Genomic DNA, 20,659 nt, shown 5'->3' on the forward strand with positions numbered 1-20,659 from the left:
GGTATCGGCACTCCGGGATCAGGGTTGCCTACCTCTACTGTATGTTGTGTACCAAAGAAAAGAGTAAGCTAAGTGCTTAAGAAGAGACAAGCACTAAGTAGGTGGTGTGTGGGTTGGTAGGTTAGGACGCTGTGCTACTGAGTGGAAGGTTGCTGGTTCAAGTCCCAAGGTCAAATTCACTGCTGGGTCCTTGTGCAAGGCCTTTAAACCCCCCCACCCCAGCCCCCCACACAAACATACACACACTCCAGTGTCTGACTGTCTCGGCTTCCCCAAACTTGTATGTTTCTTTGGATAAAAGCAACTGCTAAATACAATTCATTAAAATGATAATGGTAAAATAAACAGAAGGTTGCAGCAATGAGGTCGTCAGTGCAGAGATTCCTTGTATGTGATACTATATAACATTTATGTAGCAAAGGACATAGCAGCAAATCATGAGAACCTGTCACATCGCAGCACATGGTGCTTTTCAGGCAGTTCAAATGGATCTATCAGAAGGGACCTTGAGTGGGCCCTTTGGAGGGGAAAAGAGCACCTGATGAGGAGCTCGCCAGGAACCTCCAACAGGTCTCCATCGATGTTCCAGGGGTAGGACACTTCGGAGGAGATGATGGGTACGTTCTTAGAGTCGAAATCAGCCGCTTTCTCAGGGACATCCTCGGCCCAGTCGCCCCGCGAGCGAGGCCGGAGCCTCACAGCATGGGCCGTGTGGGTTTCCACGAAGGGGAAGCCGAACTGTTGCAGGGCGGGGGGGGGGGTGAGGGGTGGGGAGAGATTCTCAAAGTCGAATCCATAAAAGGCAGTCAGTCAGCTGGCGCAGTGATGCCCGCTTAGCTCTGAAGGACATCTCGCAGGCTCAGAGATGACACATATACAGATGCTGATAAGCCCCATATAATTGATCATCATGAAAAAAAAATTCATAAAATTAGAGCTGCTTTGAAGACGGAGGTGTGAAGTTTAATTAGGCTAATGATTGACGATGAGGTGCCTGAATAATGAGACCTTACAGTGAAAGGATCTGCAATTCCGTTCTCAGACAGTTTTTTTTTAGTAATCTCACGTGTTCATTACTTCCTGTTTTCATTCCAGTAGCCATCCATATTACTCCAGATGGACACAGGTCTATTTTTTCCTTCGTGATTCACTGTAGCAGAGACCTGGTGCTCATCTGTTAGTTATTCTTGGTCCACAAGGGGGCGCTGACAAGCAGCCAGCTTAAGCGAGGCTTTACCCTTCACAAAAATGACTGAGAGTGGACCCACGCCACAGGGGCTCTGCCAACTCCTGACAACAAACCACTCGTCTTAATAACCTTTCACACAGACTGCCCACCCAAATACAATTAACTGCTAGTGCAGATGAGTCATTAAAAACCAAGCATCACTGGTTACCACATTTACCTGGATCCATTGTTTAATTTAAAGACTTTTTATGTATTTTAAGTTTTTAAGACTTATTTTAACTGACGTGACATACTCAGATGAAGTGAACATTTAAAAATGATGAAAAGAGTATTTAAGAACTTTATAACCAAACTTTAAGCATTTGTGAATGGGAATGTCACTCACAGAGAGTATGTATACACACATATTATTATAAACACAGGCATATATGTGTGCATGTAGAATGTAGGTTAACAAACAGAGCTGACATGTATTCTGAGACAGAGGAGACAGGCTGCCCCTGAATCAGGCTAATCTCTATTAGTCTGAAAAGTGTTTTACTGAAATCTGACAATCGGTGACTAATTTGACTTGACAGTATGCTAATTCCATTTAAGCGGGGAAGGTTGCGGACTCCATTTGCGCTGGCAGGATTTCCTTTGCTGAGAAAAAGCCCCCGGCCGTCAGGAGCTGCTCCACCTGAACGGGGGGGGGGCGGGGGGGGGGGGGGGCTCACCTGATTATTTAAGTTGCCATATCTCTTAAGATGCTTGATGAACTCTGACCTGGAAGCGTTTCGCACTGCAATCACGGCCATGCTGCCATTGTCCAGCCTGAGACAGGTGGTAGACAGGTACAGTATCAGACTCCCGTGGCGTTTAATGGGTCATTAGCATTACAAGGGCGCAAACATCGAGGACACCAGAATTCCGAAACAGACGTAAACCTTGCCGACTGATAATTAAGATTGTCTTCTGGAAATGACAGAAAGGACATTCATTATACAGGAACCTCTGAAATTAGACCAGATTGTGCAGATGAAACTAGGGCAGGAAACTAAAATAGCATTATGGTAGCTAATGTTCAGCTGCACAAACGGAATGTTTTTTTAACACGACTCACTACGTCACACTGCAGCCCAAGCTATTTAGTGGGCTGCTGTAAGACCTCAGTGCTCCTCACCTGAATGCTGTTTTTTCCGTCAGCTGCTCTGCTGACTGATTTATGCCCTAGCAATGTCCTAATGGCCTGTCTACTCTGCACATTTAAAGATAATGGTCGGCTCCTGGTGTCACCCCAGAGAAACTACGGACAGATGCCCTAATCTTAAATCTGCCTTGCCGCTCAATTTAATCGGAGTAATTATGTGCTGATTGGTTCAGTCGCATGCCATGACCTTGGTGATCTGCTCCAGCCGCTGATTCCATCCCCTGGATTCACTCCTCATTCTGATCGCCCAGAACAGCCAGGTCAGTGTGTCAAGGGTAGAGCGCCAGCCTAATACGAGATCTAATCTGGCGTCACGGGTGTAGGCCATACTGACCTGGTGCTGGAGATTAAGCATCAACCCATCTGACCAGACACCCATTGACCTAGTGTACTTGAAACCCACTGACCTGGTGCCGAAGGCTTTGGACTCCACGTCTTACCTGTTTAAGAATCCACTGACCTGGTGTTGGGCGCCAGCCCTTGGGGGGCCATGGAGCACAAACAAGGAATGGCCATGATGCTGATGTTGAGAAAGAGGCCCTGTATGGTCACCCATGATTCACCGTCCTCTGTGCCAAACACCAGTGGGGGTTCAGTAACACAGACCATCAGCAAGCAGCAAATACTAGACCACAAGTATTTTTATAAGTATCTACGTAAAGCCGGCTGTGCTCACCGACATCTTGCTCGCCTATGTTCCTTGAAGAGTCACGTCTGCTAAGAAGATTCTTTTGTCAGAAAGACTCGTCTGTTATAGTGATGAAAATTCCAGGATTTCTACATTCATCTCACACAAAAGACATTTGAATTTCTTTGTGTGTTAATGCTAGACCTCACTAAAATAAATATATAAACATATTGCAAATATATAAAAGAATTTGTATAGTTGTATTGAGCCACCCTTGAGCCACCCTTTTCATCTTACTCCTTTTGGTGTCTTTCCAATGGCCAATTAAACAGGCAGAGATGTTTGTATTTCTGTGCATCACCATTGAACCTGGACTGAGACTAGTCCCCGGATTGTGCCAACTGGAAGGCGTCTCTTTGTCACCTACCCTTTCTGTTCCTTTGTGGTCTCTTGGTCCTGCTTCACAGACAGGAAGGACAACTCGCAATCCTCCGGCCTGCAAACGGAGTCCAGGCATGAGCGGGTGGAGGGAACGGGAGATGGGCACATCAGAGAGGACGAATGGAGGTGAGGCCTTTCCCTGTGGATGTCTGAATGGAAACTCAGCCCAGCCTTGAGAGTAGCTTTCACAGGCCTGAAGCCTGAGGTATCAGACACAGCAGAGCTGTTCTGTCTGCTCTTATGAGGGTTTTATGCATCCAAGCTTACTTAAGGTTGGCCAGTGTTCTGATTACAGCAAATTCCAGGCGCTGGCTGGGCGGCATCCAGCGGTGCTTCTCGGCCAGGGCCATCGTCCGTCCCCCAAAGCCGAACATGGAGGAGAAGCCGAAGCGGATGAGCCGTCCCTGCGAGCTGAAGCTGCTCACGTCCACGGCTTGCCGATGACCTGCCATGGAGCATCAGCGTGAGGTCCGCCCTCGGAGCGAACGGCAGCGACGACGGGCTTCAGAAAACGACGCTGTCGCAATCAACACCACGTAGACAATTGATTTAGCATGTAATGATCTGCCAAATGCTCTGCCTCGCCAAGAAGAGGGGAGGACCGCGCCATATGATCCGTTTGGGGCTATTGGACATTAATTAAACATCTACTGAACTATTTTCAATAGACCGGGGAAGCAGTCCACAGCGAGTGACACAGTATTGTGGCAGTATTGGCACTCATTGTGCTGAGACAGGTCTGTTATCCCAGCGCACTGCTAACCTCCTTCTGTCTCTCCCATATTTGGGTTATTGCAACTCATGAATTATTCATCGGGGCCTCAATCTCCCGCCAGTTGGCCTTTTTCACATGCCTTAAGTTTTCCAATTACTAATTAACAACTCCTAGATTGGCCCTCGTGAATTGATGCGCAATCCCTTTTTTGTTAGGTGATTTGTGTACAAGTGTTGTTTTTTTTTTGAGGAATGTGAGAGCTAGTTTAGACAAAGGACACTGGTTTTGGATACATTATTCATATCTGCAGAAAAGTGGCTGCTCTGTTTCACACACAGTGAGTTTGTAACATTAGATGGATGTTAATAGTTTCATTGTAGTTCCTAGGACATGCCTTTGTGAGGAAAGAAAGAATCTATAGAGCACCACACTGAGCTCACAGCCAGCTTTCCATTTGGTCTCACAAATCTCCTTATAGCAGAATGGTCTCACAGATCTCACAATCAAAAGGTCTCACAGATCACTTCATGGCCAAATAGCCTCACAAATCTCCTGATAACTGAATTGTCTCACAGATCTCCTGATAACCAAATGGTCTCACAGATCTCCTCATAATTAAATGGTCTCACAGATCTTAAAGATGAATGGTCTCACCAATCTCCTCATAGTGGAATGGTCTCACAGATATACTGATAACCAAATTGTCTCACAGATCTCATAGATGAATGGTCTCACCAATCTCATAACGGAATGGTCTCACAGATATCCTGATAACCAAATGGTCTCACAGATCTCCTCATAACTTCTCATAACTGAAACCAAATAGTCTCACGGTCAGGGTCGGTGCCTGTCTGGCTCTGTCTCATCTATTTTGTCCTCGTTTGGCCAAATGTCACTGGCCATCCTGTTCCCTCCTCTGACTTGTAGCCCTAAGTCCCTAATGTGTTTCTCTGCTCCCTGAGCCACTGCATATCTCTATGGCTTGAGTGAGTGGCTTAGAAGCTGACACCCTTCCAGTCATGGGTGTGAGGCTGGCCTGAGGCCTGCCGCACCTTTTGTTTAATTTATTGGATTTTATTTTATCCATAGTGTTTTGTATTTTTTATGTCTGCCTTTGCGTTGTGTCCTTGTTTTTGCGTAACTCTGCCCATGCCTGGTTTAATTCTGTTCTCATACCTATGTTCCTGGCAGTGCCGGAACAACTGCACACAAGGCCCCGGGGCAAAACACTTCCGTTCCCCTCCCTCCCCGCGCGCACACAAGCACACACACACGCACACACGCATACATATATGTGGTGGCGCTGAAACGAGTTTTAAAGTGTGGGTGCAGGAACGAAAAAACTTAACGAGAGAATTTGACTGTCCCTCACAAGAACTGTAAAGTTTTATTGGCTAAATTGCGTTTTCTACGCCTTTTCATACAGGAGGAGATTTGTGTGGCTCTGCCTAGAAAACAACGTTGTTACGAGTGTGGAGACCCTCAGAGTTTTACCAAGGACAAAAATTCCACCTCCAGCTGCCTGCCCATCTCATCCATTTCTGTTGCAGAAATGACAGTGTATTGTCTAAGTGAACAGGGTATAGGTTAATTAGTGTGCTAGTGTGCACGCGGCGTCTATCTCATTCTCATAATGCGTCCATGCATCCGGGTATAGCCCATTCAAATGTCACGCAGCCTAACTTTTTATACAATTTTGACAGCACAGAATCATTAACCTGCTTTAATGCATTTATTTACACAGCCACATATTTCCCACATTTTGACATCAGTGATGGAGTGAGGATACAGTCTTTCTTGATGCCAATCCTCCCCATTAATCCGGGCTTGGGACCGGCACCTAGTTGAGCTGGCTTGCTCCCTTAAGTGGCTGGGTTAGGCTAAACTATATACATATTTACAAAGACTACAAAAAGATATTCCGAAATATGTAGTCTAACAAAACGCAGTTTAAAGAAGGTAGTCTAACTGGCGAAATTGCAAACAAACAAATTAAAAGGCCTACGGCACATAATCTGGCTATATCCAACAAAAATCAGTTCTTAAGAACGTGGCCTACATGGCAAAATTGCAAACAAACGGAAGGCATGCGGCATATAATCAGGCTATATCCAACAAAAAGCAGTTTCTAAGAACGTAGCCTACATGGCGAAATTGCAAACAAAAGGAAGGCCTGCGGCATATAATAGCCTATTAGAACAGAACTTGCTCAAAGTTTTGATTTTTCTTTTCCTTCCTCTTTTGTGCCCGACTTTTACTTTTAAACATGTTGAATTACTTTCTGGACCAACAAACGCAACCAGACATGAACCTTCCTAGTCTTGATGTATGTCGTCAGATGGATGAGGACGTTAGGCAGCCTTCAGGTCCTACCCATCATGCGCTGCAGGTTTTTGCAAATTCCTCAAATAAAAAACCATTAAATACAAAAGGAACAGCTTAGTTTGACTTTAAAACATTATTATGATTTGAAAAACTGATTTTTAAAAAAGAAATTACACCATACACCCACCATAATAAAAATGTATACCAAAAATGACAGATATATATATAATCGCAAGTCACAGTTAAAGGGTAAGTAGTATAATTTAGCTGTCAAGAGCTTGGGAGAAATTATATAAGTATAACTTTGTGTGTATTTAGTATATGGAAGGGGCCTCTATGATCCAGGGGAGGGCCAGGAGCTGTGACCCTGCCTGCCCCACCCTTAGCTCCGCCCCTGGTTCCTAATCTTTCCTAGTGTTACCTCTCAGTGTTGTCCTGACTGGTTGATTTGGTTATCGTTCACACCTGCCCCTCGTTAGCCCTGTCATCTATATGTATTTAAGTGCCTGCCCTTATCCTATTATTCAGTTAGTCACTTTGTTAGATGTGTGTGCACTCAGACGTGTAGATGTTTGTGCTGTGCAAATCTCTTCAAAGCAAAATGGTCTCACACATCTCCTCGTAGCGGAATGGACTCACAGATCTCCTCATAGAGGAATGGTTTCACAAATCTCCTCGTAGCGGAATGGTCTCACAGATCTCCTCATAGAGGAATGGACTCACAGATCTCCTCATAGCCGAATGGTCTCACAGATCTCTTCATAGCCGAATGGTTTCACAGATCTCCTCGTAGCGGAATGGTCTCACAGATCTCCTCATAGTGGAATGGACTCACAGATCTCCTCATAGTGGAATGGTCTCACAGATCTCCTTGTAGCGGAATGGTCTCACAGATCTCCTCATAGAGGAATGGACTCACAGATCTCCTCATAGAGGAATGGACTCACAGATCTCCTCATAGCCGAATGGTCTCACAGATCTCCTCATAGCCGAATGGTCTCACAGATCTCTTCATAGCCGAATGGTCTCACATATCTCCTCACAACTGACTGGTCACACAGATTTCCTCACAGCCGTACGATCCATAGATTTCCCCATAATCCAGTGGTCTACAGATCTCCTCATAATGTCTAGAACAGGGGTCTCTAACTGCAGTCCACAACAACTGTTCCGGGTATTTGCGTGAGAGCAGGTGCGACTCATTAGAAGCCAGGTATGATAGGAAACCTGCTGGATAGTAGCTCTCCAGGACCGGAGTTGGAGACCCCTGGTCTAGAATCTCTGATTTCAATTCTAACCACACAGGCAAGACAATATAGCCACCCGTCATTAGTCTGGTTAACTGGTCTAGACAAACACCAGCCATAAAACTCATTCCTATTTAAAGGCTATAAACCATATGGCATATAGACCATATGGCAAAAAATCTTAAGACATAGCATTTAATAAAGAGCACCTCTCTCCTGAAAAAGAACGTCAATATGAGGCTAATGACTGGAGTCCAGCCATGTCTAGGAAGGTGAAGCCGAAAGAAAACAAGAAGCGAAGGTTCACAAGACAAACTTCCAGGGTCAATTGGACGCTTGCGTGGTACAAGTGATATTCCGGCACCTTGTTCTAAAGCAATATCTGTCTCATCACTTCAGTTTATCCCCTGGCACCAGACAAATCTGCCTGTCTGTCACTCTGAACCCAGGAGACACCTTAAAGTCAAAACAATGTGTAAACCAGATCAGTCACCACTTACCATTCACATCATCTGAGCACCCAGACCCAGGGCACAGACCACATGCATAATGTAATTGTGCATAAAATGTAAATATAACACTGCAAATGTAACACTGTAAATACAACTCTGTAAATATAGCCTACCCCCGAGAAAGGGAATACACTAGGAAACAAGAAAAGCCACAAAAACTGCCTATATCTTTATGAGGGATGAAACCCATTCTCAGCCTTTAAACCCTGCTCCCCAGGGAGTGCCTTTGGCTCCTAGGGACTAGTTACCACATCCAGCAGTTGTGAGACGGCCTCAGCTCTAAGCACTTTACAATGATACAAACAGGGTCCTAATGAGCACCGGGCCGCACCTAGCACAAGCTGAATGCTCAGTGTGGGAATCACCAGCGACAGTCACTGCCCTTGAACCTAACTCAGTGGATTCAAATGTAAATGGTACCAAATTTACATATTAATACGGTTTATGTGTTTTTTTGCTTCATTAAACATTTAGTTCCTTTAGGCTCCTATATGTAACGTGGGTGCTCCAGTAGGGGAGAGTCAGCTATGCTGGGAGTCGACGAAGGAGAGATGGGGGATTTACCCATGATGATGTGCATCGCAGCAGTGACTGGATGGCTTATTCCGTGGACGGAGCAGGCAAGGATGTCGGTGGAGCCTGGAAAGACAGTGGCAGAGAGATCACACAGTGCGAGCCCGGGGGGGAGGGGGGGGTGTGTGCCGCGATCTGCTATAATGCGCCGGAATATCAGCATCTCCATTCGTCTGAGGTCTACATCACCGCTTCCTCGCGCCAGGTCGGGAAACCGGAAAATCCAAAATCTTCAGATGCGCAAGAAAATGCAAAAACCTGCAAACTCAATAAGCAGAGTGAGAGTAAACACAGGATGGAGGCAGGCTTTGTTTCAAAAGGCATCCGTTTAACTTATTATCGTCTGGCGCCAATTACGGGGCTTGCAGGAGCCTGGCTGGGCGAGGCGGGAACAGGTGTGCGTGTTTGTCCTGAGTACTAATGGAGACAAACAGCGGAGAGCGTCCTGCTCTCGCCGGCCGAGGAAACCTCCCCTCTCCCACTGTTATCTCCTCCATTTGTTTACTCAGATTAACAGCGTCTAAAAAAGCAAATGTCTGTAAATGAGTAAAAGGGGTCAGTGGGCCAAGGCGAGGGGTCAGCGAGTGGCAGACGCCCCGGTGAGGGGGTGCGGTTGGCTCGGGTGCTGGGTGGTGGGGAGGCGGGTAACCCATCTTAAGGGCACAGTTTTCTACCCGATGCGATACAAATTCGGCCTTTTCCTGTACATACTCCAGTTGTCATAAACATGACTATGATAAGCAGGCTTTTATTGATTTTGGTTAATTAATAATTAAATGATGTTTTCTCACAGTGCATTACATATGCTTAGAAGGCTGCATTGTGGTAAAACCTAAATCTAATACCAAAATGTGGAACTACACCTTTACCCCAGTAAGGGAGAACAATGGCATCAAACAAAGTATATTTTTTTGCCTGTGTGTGTGTGTGTTAACACAGCCCCGGGTTCAGCAGGCACCAGATCCTTATGGAAGGGTTTTGCCATGCTTGCATCTGAGGATGCATGGACCCATTGTTTACCGCCATTGCTCCTGGTTTGGCATTCCCGACAAGAATGCCCACCGCCCCCCGCCCACCATGCCAGCAGTGCCGAAACCAGGGACCAACCCCTGTAAAGCATGACTGATGACGATTAGCTAACATACAGAAATTTGTGCATTTCTGTGTGTGTGTGTGTGTGTGTGTGTTTCGGGGGGGGGGGGTGGGCAGATAAAAAAAAAACTGAAAATGAGAGGGGGGAAAAACGTCCTTGGAAGTGCAAGCACTTCTGCAGAACAATTAACTTAATTAAGCAGACGGCATGAATATGCATGAGGCTGTTAATGTCTCCCACATCTAGGCAGATAAATGTGAGGCAATGACTTGGTAGTCAAGCATATCTGAGTTACGTGAAAACTGCACCAACATTTTGGTTCTTTGCCTGAAATATCAAAGAAATTAACAGTCCCTGTGAAATGCGTTAAACCTGGCAAATTAATTAAGAATTTAGTGGCTCTATATACCTAACAGCAGTCTGTGCCCAGAAAAAGCCCTTTATAATTTCCTCCACGGGTTGCCAAATTCATCTGGCGTGTTCATCCCAAGTGGCTTTCATCACATTTATTTTTATGTAATTCTATATTTTTAAATTGGTTTTATTTTGTGTGCATTAAAAACTGTTTTAAGAAATAACTAAAATAACAAATCTGTGATCAAGCAAATATAAAAGGAAAAAGAAAGCTAAACATTAAACATAGCATTAACAGATCATTTTTTATTGTGTCTATATATTATAGCCAGCTTTTCAGATACCAATTTAAATTTTGTGTAAATTTTAATCTTTAAGCCCTGTTAAGCAGGTAAAATGCAGGAAACACCATGGTACACCCCACCCTGACAAAAAAATCTCTAAAACGCCCTAAGCAGTGCAGTGCACCCAGCTATTGGCTGACCCAAACGCACTATCCCGAATCTATCCCTTAGAGGAGCGGGCGGGGTGCACGCCTATCCTTCCTGTTTGTGACAGGAAACTGTTTACAAACACTCCCTGGGGAGCGCATGATAATGAAGAGAAACGGTGACCTCGGAGCGGCCAATTTGCGGCGAGTGTGAAGTTGGAAGGCGTCCACCGCCCCTAACAGCCACACTCCATTTTTCGGTCCCTGGAATGACAAGTGAAGGTCAGGCCTGAGGCCCAAAACAGCACCGTCACTCCTGTGTCCTGACCCCCTTCTCCTCGCCCCGCTCCTGCCGCTCGCCGTCCGGGGTGGTAACTCACGGCGCTTACAGGCGCCTGGCCGGTATCTGCCCTGGCGAGTGGAGCCGCATAACCACACGCAAACAGAACGTTAACCGCATTTGCGTGAAGGGGTGAGATTAAGTGGAATGGCGCTTTTCTTTGAGGTCGGCTTGTCAGTAATTAGTTCCTTTTGCAAACTGACAATTGACTCCCGCCTGGCTGCAATTAAGTGAATTTGATAATAATACACTCCATCATTGTTGCTGGGGCAACCACGTGGTCGCTTTCGGTAGGTATGACGTCATGCGCCGTGATGTGGCTCGTGCTCATCCCACGCGCGCGTAGGGGAGACGGCCGCTGGTAATGCCGCGTCGCAGCAATGCGGGATCTTTTGCGCCGACGCACCGATTTCCCCTCTCGCCCCGGACGAGTGAGCGAGCCGCCCCCGCCGCCGTCCTCGTGCTCAGGGTGAGGGGCCTTAGAGTGGCCCGCCAGCCTGGAGGGAGGCTGAGGGACAGCTGCAGAGGAGCGAGTGAGTCAGCAGCGATCCCTCCTCACCTGCTGGTATTACGCCCAGAGGAAGTGCTGCTCGGACAGGCGTGAAGATGGAGTCTGTGTCCCTCCCAGCGTCCATCTGGGCCCGGAGCAGCAGCGCGTGGGCCACCTCGGTGACTGAGCCGTCCCCCCCGACACACACCACGCTGCGGGAAAGGCCGGGGCATGCGTAAGGCAGGGCTGCCGCCGGGAGCTCGCCCGCACTGCCACACGCACCCGGTGGCTAGTTCACGCTCACGTTCACACGCACGGGCACACGGACAGGCCAATGGGCCCTGAGGCACACAGGAGGTTGCTATCTACCACATGCATGAGGACTCAGGTTAGCTCACTTTCACATGCGCCTTGCAGTCACAATCCTGCCAGTCACACACAGATAATAGAGATAACACACGAAGACTGAAATAAATATGAATATTAACATTTTAGCCATTGGGGTGACATGTTTACATCAGTTTAAGAAAAATAATGATGAAAAGAAAATTTAAGGCAGAGTTGAGGACACAGTCTCACAATCCCAAAGTCTGCTAGGTCAAATCCCAGCGGGGGCCCATCTGTTGTACCTTCAAGCGGGTAACCTGGATTGCTCCAGTAAAAAAAAAAAAAAACTGTTAAAATTCTTGCCGATATAATAAACCCCAGTCACCATTTATAAACGCATACGAAATATGACCATGCTGTTAGACCTCACTGTTAGAACGTTATGTATATATAAATACCACGCGTTCCATGTGTTAACAAGAAATTATTATGTGAAAAGTTTCATTAAAAGACATACATCATTAATGGGGAAAAAAATGGCAGATCTCTGCAGAAAAACCGGTTGCTACTAATCTGGTTTAAGCTTATTAAGGGTAAATTAGCACTGTGCAGAAAAGCTGATTATTCCATTTTATAAATGGGTTTAACAATAACTAACCTATTTCACCGTTAGATTAGTTTTGCTTCCCCAGCTTCTATTTGTTACGGGATTTTGGAATTTTGTTGAGATGAAAATATGTGGTTAATGCATTTCAGATGACACTTAATGTAATTCTGTGGAAGCCACTTCTTACATTTCATTAATATTTCAAACCAATTAGTTCATGGCGTCAATATACAAGATGCACGTGTATTAATTGTGGCGTAATTTGGGTCCATTATCAGCAGCTGAATGGATACATTTATTTTAATGTTTTCTGTGATATGGGGCAGCTGGGTTTCCGCATCCAAACCTGCGGCAAATTTAAACACGACGGAAATCGAATTCACCGCATGCGTCCGACATGCCGAGCTGGGCAGGTCCAATCACAGCTCAGTGTGGCATGGGTGTAGAATGGGGTGGGCAAGGGATTAGGCCATAACCTCAGTGGGCTCTGCTCCGGGTTCCAGTATCAGCTGATCTGGTGACCCCTCCCCCTCTGCTTCCCTTATCCCCCTGAGCCCAACCTTCATCCTCACACACGCGCAGTACATCCCACTAACCAGAGCTGGCGCCATAAAACACCCACTACTTCCCATCTATCACCAGGAAGCGGAAAGGCTGTAAAAATCATGAATAAATAAGAGTCCTTAATTCGAAGTGCGAATAATTAACATTAATGTGCGAGTGGGATAATTGCTAGCATAGCGCCGGGGCCCTTCCTGACGAGGCGGACCGTGTCAAACACCCCGCAACTGAGAAAGTGGATGTCTACATGAAAAGTGACATTATAGGAGACAATTGATAATTATTGAGAATTACGATTTATTAATGAAAAACGTGACATTGGCACTTTCGGCCTCAAATTCAGGAAGCTGGTGTCAGCTAAACCTGGCTGCCTGTCTGATCCTGTAAAAGAGTTTGAAATTTCTGCTAATGTTCTCACTCTGCTCCTCCGTCGATAAAGTGAAGTTGAACATTTAAAGGAAAAACTCTATGAATATCAGGGACTTCAAGTGGTTTTCTTATATGGTGAAAATAATTTTTATTTGGTCTTACAGGTTGCATGTCTAATTATGGGACAGATTAAGGAGAGCACTGAATGGTAATATTATAACAGATTACATCAAAAATAATGATGTCCTCGTTGTGAAAGCAAGCCTCCATTTCCAACTGCTTTGTCATCAATGAAACGACCTCAGCAGATCCGTGGGTTTATTTTACAGTAAAATGAACATGTTACAGATCCTCGGATTCATGCAGGGTGGCTAATGCCCTTCGCGACACCAGCACTGCCTACAGAGGCTTAGGGTGTGTTTGCGTGGCATGTCGCTCTGCTTCGGGCCAGACTGCCAGGAATCGGTTTCAGTCCCCACCTGGCAACAGAGGATTTACACATATACATACACATACGTGTTTTTAACATGTCAAAAAAAAAATCTAATATGTAAGAGAGATACCAGAGGATTCATTTTAAAACTAAATTTTGCTAGATTAATTTTGCAAAATACAGAAGCTTTGGTTTTAAATCACGGCTAATAAGATGCCACTTCAATGTTGTGTTTTTAGTACTGGTTTGATTGTAATGCTGCTCTTTTAAGCTATCACGTGACACAAATCTAGGTATTTGGTTGGCTTTAAGCTATCACGTGACACAAATCTAGGTATTTGGTTGGCTGAAACATACCAGCTATAATTTTCTTTGAAATATATTTTGAAAGTAGTTCTGTACAAATGAATAAACTAATACCTAAAAGTAGGTCAAAAATGTTGTATGTTTTTTTTCCTTCCAAATTTTACAGATATTTCATTAATGTTTAAATTAGAATATTAAAAGCTAGACACTAATTACAGTAATTCCATTTCATTAAATAATGTATTACACCTCACACATATTTCAAAAATTATTTGGATTTTACATAAAATTATAATATTTGGAAAAAGATAAGAAAAAGTCTTACAGAAAAAATGTAAAAATATTTCATACTGGCATCTTAGGCTATTGTCAATATTAATTATTCTGAAGTTAGGAAAATGCCACTTATCCATTTATTAGATTTGAAAAAAAAGGATTATGCTTAACTGGAAATGGTGATTCCTCAGGTTCCGGTCATTTTCCATTAATTCTCCCACAGACATTTTTTACTTGAAAAATCCACTTTTCACTCATAGCAGGTGATTGTGTTTGGGCTCATGCTGACTGCAGCTCCGACGGTCATGTGGAACGTGTCAGGCCACAGCTACCTGAACGCTCCAATGTGGCTGGTATGGTCAACATGAACCACCGTGACCCGGTCAATGATGTCACCGCCAATCCGAGTGCTGGAGTACGTCCAGTGGCACGACCCCACTCGTGTTGCCGTTTGAGTTCCGGAACATTCTTTCCTGAATGGCTCCCCCATAGCACCCATCCTCACGTGTTCACCTCGGCTGCCTCGGTGCCCTTCACGTGGGCCTGTCCTCAAACTGCCACTCCACTTTTTTAATCAAAGACCACAGCAGTGTTCCCAGGCCCTGCACTGGCAGCCCGACCCCTCCTTCAGTAGGTGTGTGTCCGGGGGGTGGAGGGGGCCGGGCTCGCAGTTAGACGCGGTCTTTGCATCGCGGCACGACGTGGCACTATGCGGGGCCCGGAAATATTTAAGGGCAGCTGACTGTGACTTGAATGCGGCAGGGCGGCGTGACGGCCCAGTGCCAGCAGCCTGCCGCATGCAGGCACTTCATCACCGCTTCCAAAATAGGTAATTAAAGGACCACCTGCCGCGGGCACGCCGGCTAGGCACCCGTCAGCGGGGGCCGGGCGGGGCCACGGGGCACCGTATCGTAATCAAAGCATTATCGCTCACTCTCAAATCTCACCACTGCTTTATTTATTACTGCTAAATGCCACCTTAGGGCGAGAAAGCGGCCGTGCTGGGGCAGGAATGGCCCGCCTCCCTCTTTACAGCGCCTCCGCAAAAGCAGTGCTACCCCTCTGCTCGACGAATGGCACAGAGAGAAGCCCGGCAACGCAGTGACCTGATGCCGAGACATGGCGACCACGTCCTTCGTGGGGCACCGTGGCGGCCGCCGCCGGTACCCGCATGTGCCGTGTGCGGGACGTACCCGTCGTAGGCATCCAGCTGGCCTTCCCGCAGGATGGCGAGGGCGTGGCCTCTCCTCTTGGTGACTGGGGGGGCGGAGGAGAAAGAGAAAGAGAAGTCAAAGCACAATGAGGCAAAGGCTGGAAACAAGAGCCTTTAGCGCCTTTAACTAGCGCTTAGCAAATAGCTATAATGGCATATGGCCCCATCGGCGCGCGTAGCCATAATGCTGGGCTCACGCTCCGATGTGCGGCTTGCATTTTTAAGTGGGGATGGGGGGTGGGGGGGGGAGACTCACAGCCTGGGCCTCAAGCTGGACTCTACTTATGCAAAACAATGTCAACAGGGTCTCGCACTGAGACAAGGGACCCAACGTGACTGAAGGCGGGAGGTGGAGGAAGAAGGGGGGGGGGGGGGGTAGGACGTGGAGGGAGGTGTGCGAAAGGGGGGGTGGGCACACAGGAGAGCCTCCAGAGGGCTGGGATCTGTCACTCTGCATCTCCACGACGGCAGCCTTTCGGGGTGGAGGGAATGCCAGTGAGGACGGATGGGGGAGGGTGGGCGTGTGGGTAGGAGAGGGGCGTGGGATGAGGGGGCTGGCATGCCGCAGATGGCAGGGCACACCGTGGCACGTATTTTTTTCAGGCACCTCTGCCGGAGTGGGGGTTTGGGGGGGGGGGGGGGGGGTTTCAGCTGCCCGCAACCATCAAAGATTCGCCATGACTGACGTGACGCCTGCAGTGGAAGTATGTGCATCATTTCCTGCGGCCCGCAGGATTTTATGCGCCTGCCTGTCTGCCGTTCCCATTCCCCGCAGCCGACGGGTATGACGCATTGCTGAAACTTCGCGAGGAGCTGCACCAAAAAATCCAATCATGACGCGGTGCTTTAAGTCCGAAATCATCATTTCTTCATCCTTTTCTCTCAATTATTTGAATTTGTGGTGTCAATCTGTCATATATACCAAAACAAACGAAAGATCAGCTGGGTTTTAAATGGCTTCATATCTAACTGAACTGCCTTATTGCGCCTTCATTTTTCAGCCAATAGGGTTGCACCAAGGTGCTCTAATCTTGTTTAGTTTTGGGACAGTCAACATAGTAAAGGCAGCTTCATCTATTAATTAAAAGTTTATTGGCGTTCTCCTTAATTTCTCCCTTCCTTCCTGGAACAGGTCTCTTTACTCCTGTTATCATGCCTGTTCAGTATTCTACACACTATGATACATTTAATCAAAACACATGCATTTTCAATAATCACGCATGTAGCTAGAGAGTCTCTGCAAACACTCTACAGAAACACGGCAGCAGACGACCCCCCCAATCCTAAACCAGGAAGTTGATGATGACAACCGGTGACCTCATGGCATGCACTACATTACTGCGACCAGGAGGGGGAGTGTTTAGTAGATAATGACCTTCGCAATGACCAGGAGTGACCGCAAATAACCATCCAAACACTAACTTCACTTTTGAAGTGGTAGTTTCAGGTGTGGAAACGGTTAAGATAATAACTGCAAAATAATGTTCATACTGTTGTTACTGTTTTTTCAGTTAAGGTTTTGGGATGGTGATTTTGGCCCATTATTAATAGCGCTGATAAAAGTGTGTCTGATTAATTATCAATATCCTCTGGAATTCTCAACCAGCAGTAAAATCTTAGCATAACAGGCACCTGCACCTTTACCTGCTTATTTTGCCCAAATTATCCTCATAATTCCTCTGCGGACAATTTCCTAAACAGCCAAATAGCCATGAATTAAAGTAGTTAATTGTTGTGAGCTATAATTATATCTCCGGTGATTGATTAGTTATAATAATCCATTGATGTTATGCTGCTATCAGCCCATAGTTCAAAGGAGCTAAATGAAGAACAAATGGAAAACATCTCAGTGGCCCTAATGCCATTTGGTGAAGCCAGGTCTCCAAATGAGATCTTTAATTTCTATTAGGCGAAGTGCCTCTTAATGGATCCACCTCAGCCACTTATCCGGCGAGGCTTGGAGCACATCATCAGAAGGCAGATTCGATTACTGCTCAGATGCCTTCTGGAATCAGGTAGCGGAGTTCATTAGCGCCCAGATTGTGGGATCTCCTTCCCAGACTTAGGGTCTGTCCGCTGTGGAGGGGGGGGGGGGGGGGGCGCGGTTCCACACTCTGTTGGGACAGATGGGTGTTACCCCTCCCCGCAGGTTGGGTTTCACAGCGAAGAGAACTCTAAAAGAACCACCACCCTCCTACCCATAATATCACCCTTTGCGGGGGAGGGGGATTTGAACCTTCCCAGCTTTCGGAAGTTTGCCTTCTCCCCAAACTAAGGCTTCTGCATTGTCTGTGGTCAGTTGTAGGGGCCTGAAGCAGATTTTCATCAGGCTGAGCTGCTGGAAGTCCGGGCTACTTGGTGCTGAGTTACCGTTGGTGACGTACCCGTTGGAAAAAGGAGTGAGGTGGACAAGGTACCATATAGACTAGAAAATACCACTGTTGGGCATTTCTGGTCCAGAAGCTACAAATTCAGACCAAGATTTCATTCCTATCAACCAGGTGAGTCCTCTGTGGTTTATTGGTTGGTAGAAACAAAATCTTGGTCTGGATTTCTAGTTTCAGGACCAGAAATGTCCAACACTGGAAAATACACCCCACACTACTTACCCGTGACATCAGTCTTGATGTCTGCTAGCTTGAACAGGGGGGCCACCTCATCTCGGTAGGTCTGGTAGGCCTCTTTTCGATGGCTAGCGGGATTCACAAACACCAGCAAGGACTTGGGCCTGTCCTGGAAACCTGGGAGTCGAAATAAAAACAAAGATTTAAAATGTGATATTAATGTCACGTTTAGGACCCCGCTGTGGCTCCCCCTGGCTGGGACTCGGAGCAGAGCGGTCCCCTGAGCCGCTGCCATGATGCCTCATCCTGCTTGTAATTAAGTTAATGTCTCATGAGCGGTAAAATAGCTGCAGATGTGAGAGTGAGGGGCTCTATTTCCCCTGTGCAAGGGGCCACGAGTCTGCACCCCATTCACGGGAGCTGAACTGCTGCCAAGGCCCTGCACTGAGTGCCACACGGCCCCTAATCGGCTCTGATTTTGGGCCCCGAATCTCGCCGGTGTTTGGGATCAAGGGACGTCACGCCGTGTGCCAGCATCCTCCCCATCGTCCCACTTCCAAATCACAACCTTGGCCCCAAAAGCAAGCCATCAGCCCTAGATAGGGCCACTGGGGGCCACGAGCACGGGGTCAAAGTTCGCACGATGCTGGGGGCAAATGACCTGGGGGTGGAGCCCCTGAACTATCCAGCCCACGGTCGTGTGCAAGCCTATTTAACTAAGTGACGCCCTCCCCCCCAGCCAACACAAACACCCAACACCCGCAGTGGCTTCTAAACAAGACGCCATTCTTTGGCAGGGCCTCAGTGGGCCTGTACAGCAAGGGGGACACAAAAGGAGCAGGCAAGCTCTTTGTCTAAAGCCCATCAAACAGTGACCAAGAACCAGCGCTTTTCCTCCACAAGTGGCCCGTCACTCGCCTCAGTGTGACCCGCTGCCAGCCGTGAATGATCATGAATATTCATAGCGGCCAACATTACAAGGCGAAAAGTCCTAAATGAAGGTTGCCTCTGATCTCAGACAACTGAGAGAGCCACGTCGGATGCCATTCCCCACAATAAACTTTTGCATAAATTAAACTGGAATAAATCCGTATTGTCTGCTAATCAGCCTTATTTCGCTTAGCCGATTATAGGAGGAAGTGGACTCACTCCGGAACGGTGTGTGTTGCCATGGCGGTGAGGCGGCAGAGAGGAAATTTACAATGATAAACATGGGTGCTGGCTGGAAGCCGGGCGTTACTATGGCACATAATCCCGCAGTGGCCCGGGAGGACGGCTCCTGCAGGCCCCCCGACAGGGTCCCGGCCGCAGCCCTGAAAGGGGACACCGAGTAGGGCGGCTCCGATTTCCTCGGACATCGTTTGCGGTCGGCTGGTTTCCCGCAGCCTCCAAATAGAACATGTGGTTTTCTTTGCTGTGAAGGACCAGGAAGGAGGCTACATCGACTGCATTGGAGGGAGTCGGTTATACGGGGGGGGGGTGACACCGCGTCCACGCCGACCGGCGACGAAGGCTGCCATCGCTGCCGTTTTTTCCCACGGCCTTTAGATAAGCGCACCTTTCCCCGTTGCGGAATCGAAACGCCTGACCCCGCTTGGCCCACGTCTTGCCGAACCCCACGTTTGGCGGCCCGGAATCCAGAGTGGGTGCCATCTGCCACGTCTGCCCACAGGAGGCCCACCAAAGCCAGGGTTCACGTCGCCGATCCGTGGGTGTCGGCCACCAGGATTAATATGTGTAATTTGGGGAAGGCTGGTCGGGCCACATGGGGAGGGGTATGCGGGCCGCAGGCTGTCCTTGGTTAGTGTTTCTCTTTCCAGGACGGCCCGTCTCGGGGTGACTCATTGCCGCGGTCGTGTTTCACCCCCCAGAGGAGAGTTGCTTTGCCCTAATGCCGCGCAGCGCTGTAAATACATCTGTGCGTGGCCAGCCCTTGGGGGAGGGGAGGAGGCCCTGGAGAGTATAAGACTGCGGCAAGGACTCATGTGGCCTGCGGCACATACTCCGGCGAGGAGGGGGCGGGGGCAGGACGTGCCTCAGGGGGCCACTGGTTGCATTATCGGGCACATATTACCCTGACCGCCCGGGAATAATCGCTCCATTATTGGCCGACGCCCCCCGACGACGTTGTCCTATTGCTGGTAACCTAATGATCGGTTGGGAAATGTAATTGGGAAACCATAATAAAAATGTGCTTTAAAAGTTATTAATATAAAAAGCATCCTCATCCCCCAAGCCCCCGCTAAGAAAATGCTAGCTTATCCATCCGTCTAGCAGCCTTCGATTCCGGACTGGATCGCAGGGAAAGGCCCTTTGCTTGTGGGTAACCCCGAGTTGCTGTTTATCAGTGTTTGAGGAGCCTACTTGACTCCTATGATGCCGGCAAGCTGGCCTCGGATCGCAGCGACAGTGATGGAGCCGTCCTCGGCTCCAGGCCCGGCCGGCTTCCCGGACAAAGCGCATGCAGGCCGTCAGAA

At 47.7% G+C, this 20,659-nt stretch overlaps 1 protein-coding gene across 1 annotated transcript in view; it reads right to left on the reverse strand.

Moving 5' to 3' along the window:
- The window catches only part of cerkl (ceramide kinase-like), a 37,922-nt gene that overhangs the window by 871 nt on the left and 16,392 nt on the right, over positions 1–20,659 (reverse strand). Inside the window, exons 3-12 of the mRNA XM_048979540.1 lie at positions 18,228–18,359; positions 15,599–15,662; positions 11,596–11,738; positions 8,811–8,885; positions 3,715–3,892; positions 3,434–3,502; positions 3,055–3,092; positions 2,839–2,947; positions 1,906–2,002; positions 539–738 (exon numbers count right to left, since the gene is read on the reverse strand). Of these exons, the coding sequence (XP_048835497.1) occupies positions 539–738; positions 1,906–2,002; positions 2,839–2,947; positions 3,055–3,092; positions 3,434–3,502; positions 3,715–3,892; positions 8,811–8,885; positions 11,596–11,738; positions 15,599–15,662; positions 18,228–18,359 (1,105 nt within the window). The remainder of the gene's footprint in view (positions 1–538; positions 739–1,905; positions 2,003–2,838; positions 2,948–3,054; positions 3,093–3,433; positions 3,503–3,714; positions 3,893–8,810; positions 8,886–11,595; positions 11,739–15,598; positions 15,663–18,227; positions 18,360–20,659) is intronic.

This window comes from Brienomyrus brachyistius, chromosome 16 (assembly GCF_023856365.1).
Source record: "Brienomyrus brachyistius isolate T26 chromosome 16, BBRACH_0.4, whole genome shotgun sequence".
Classification (NCBI taxonomy): Eukaryota; Metazoa; Chordata; class Actinopteri; order Osteoglossiformes; family Mormyridae; genus Brienomyrus; species Brienomyrus brachyistius.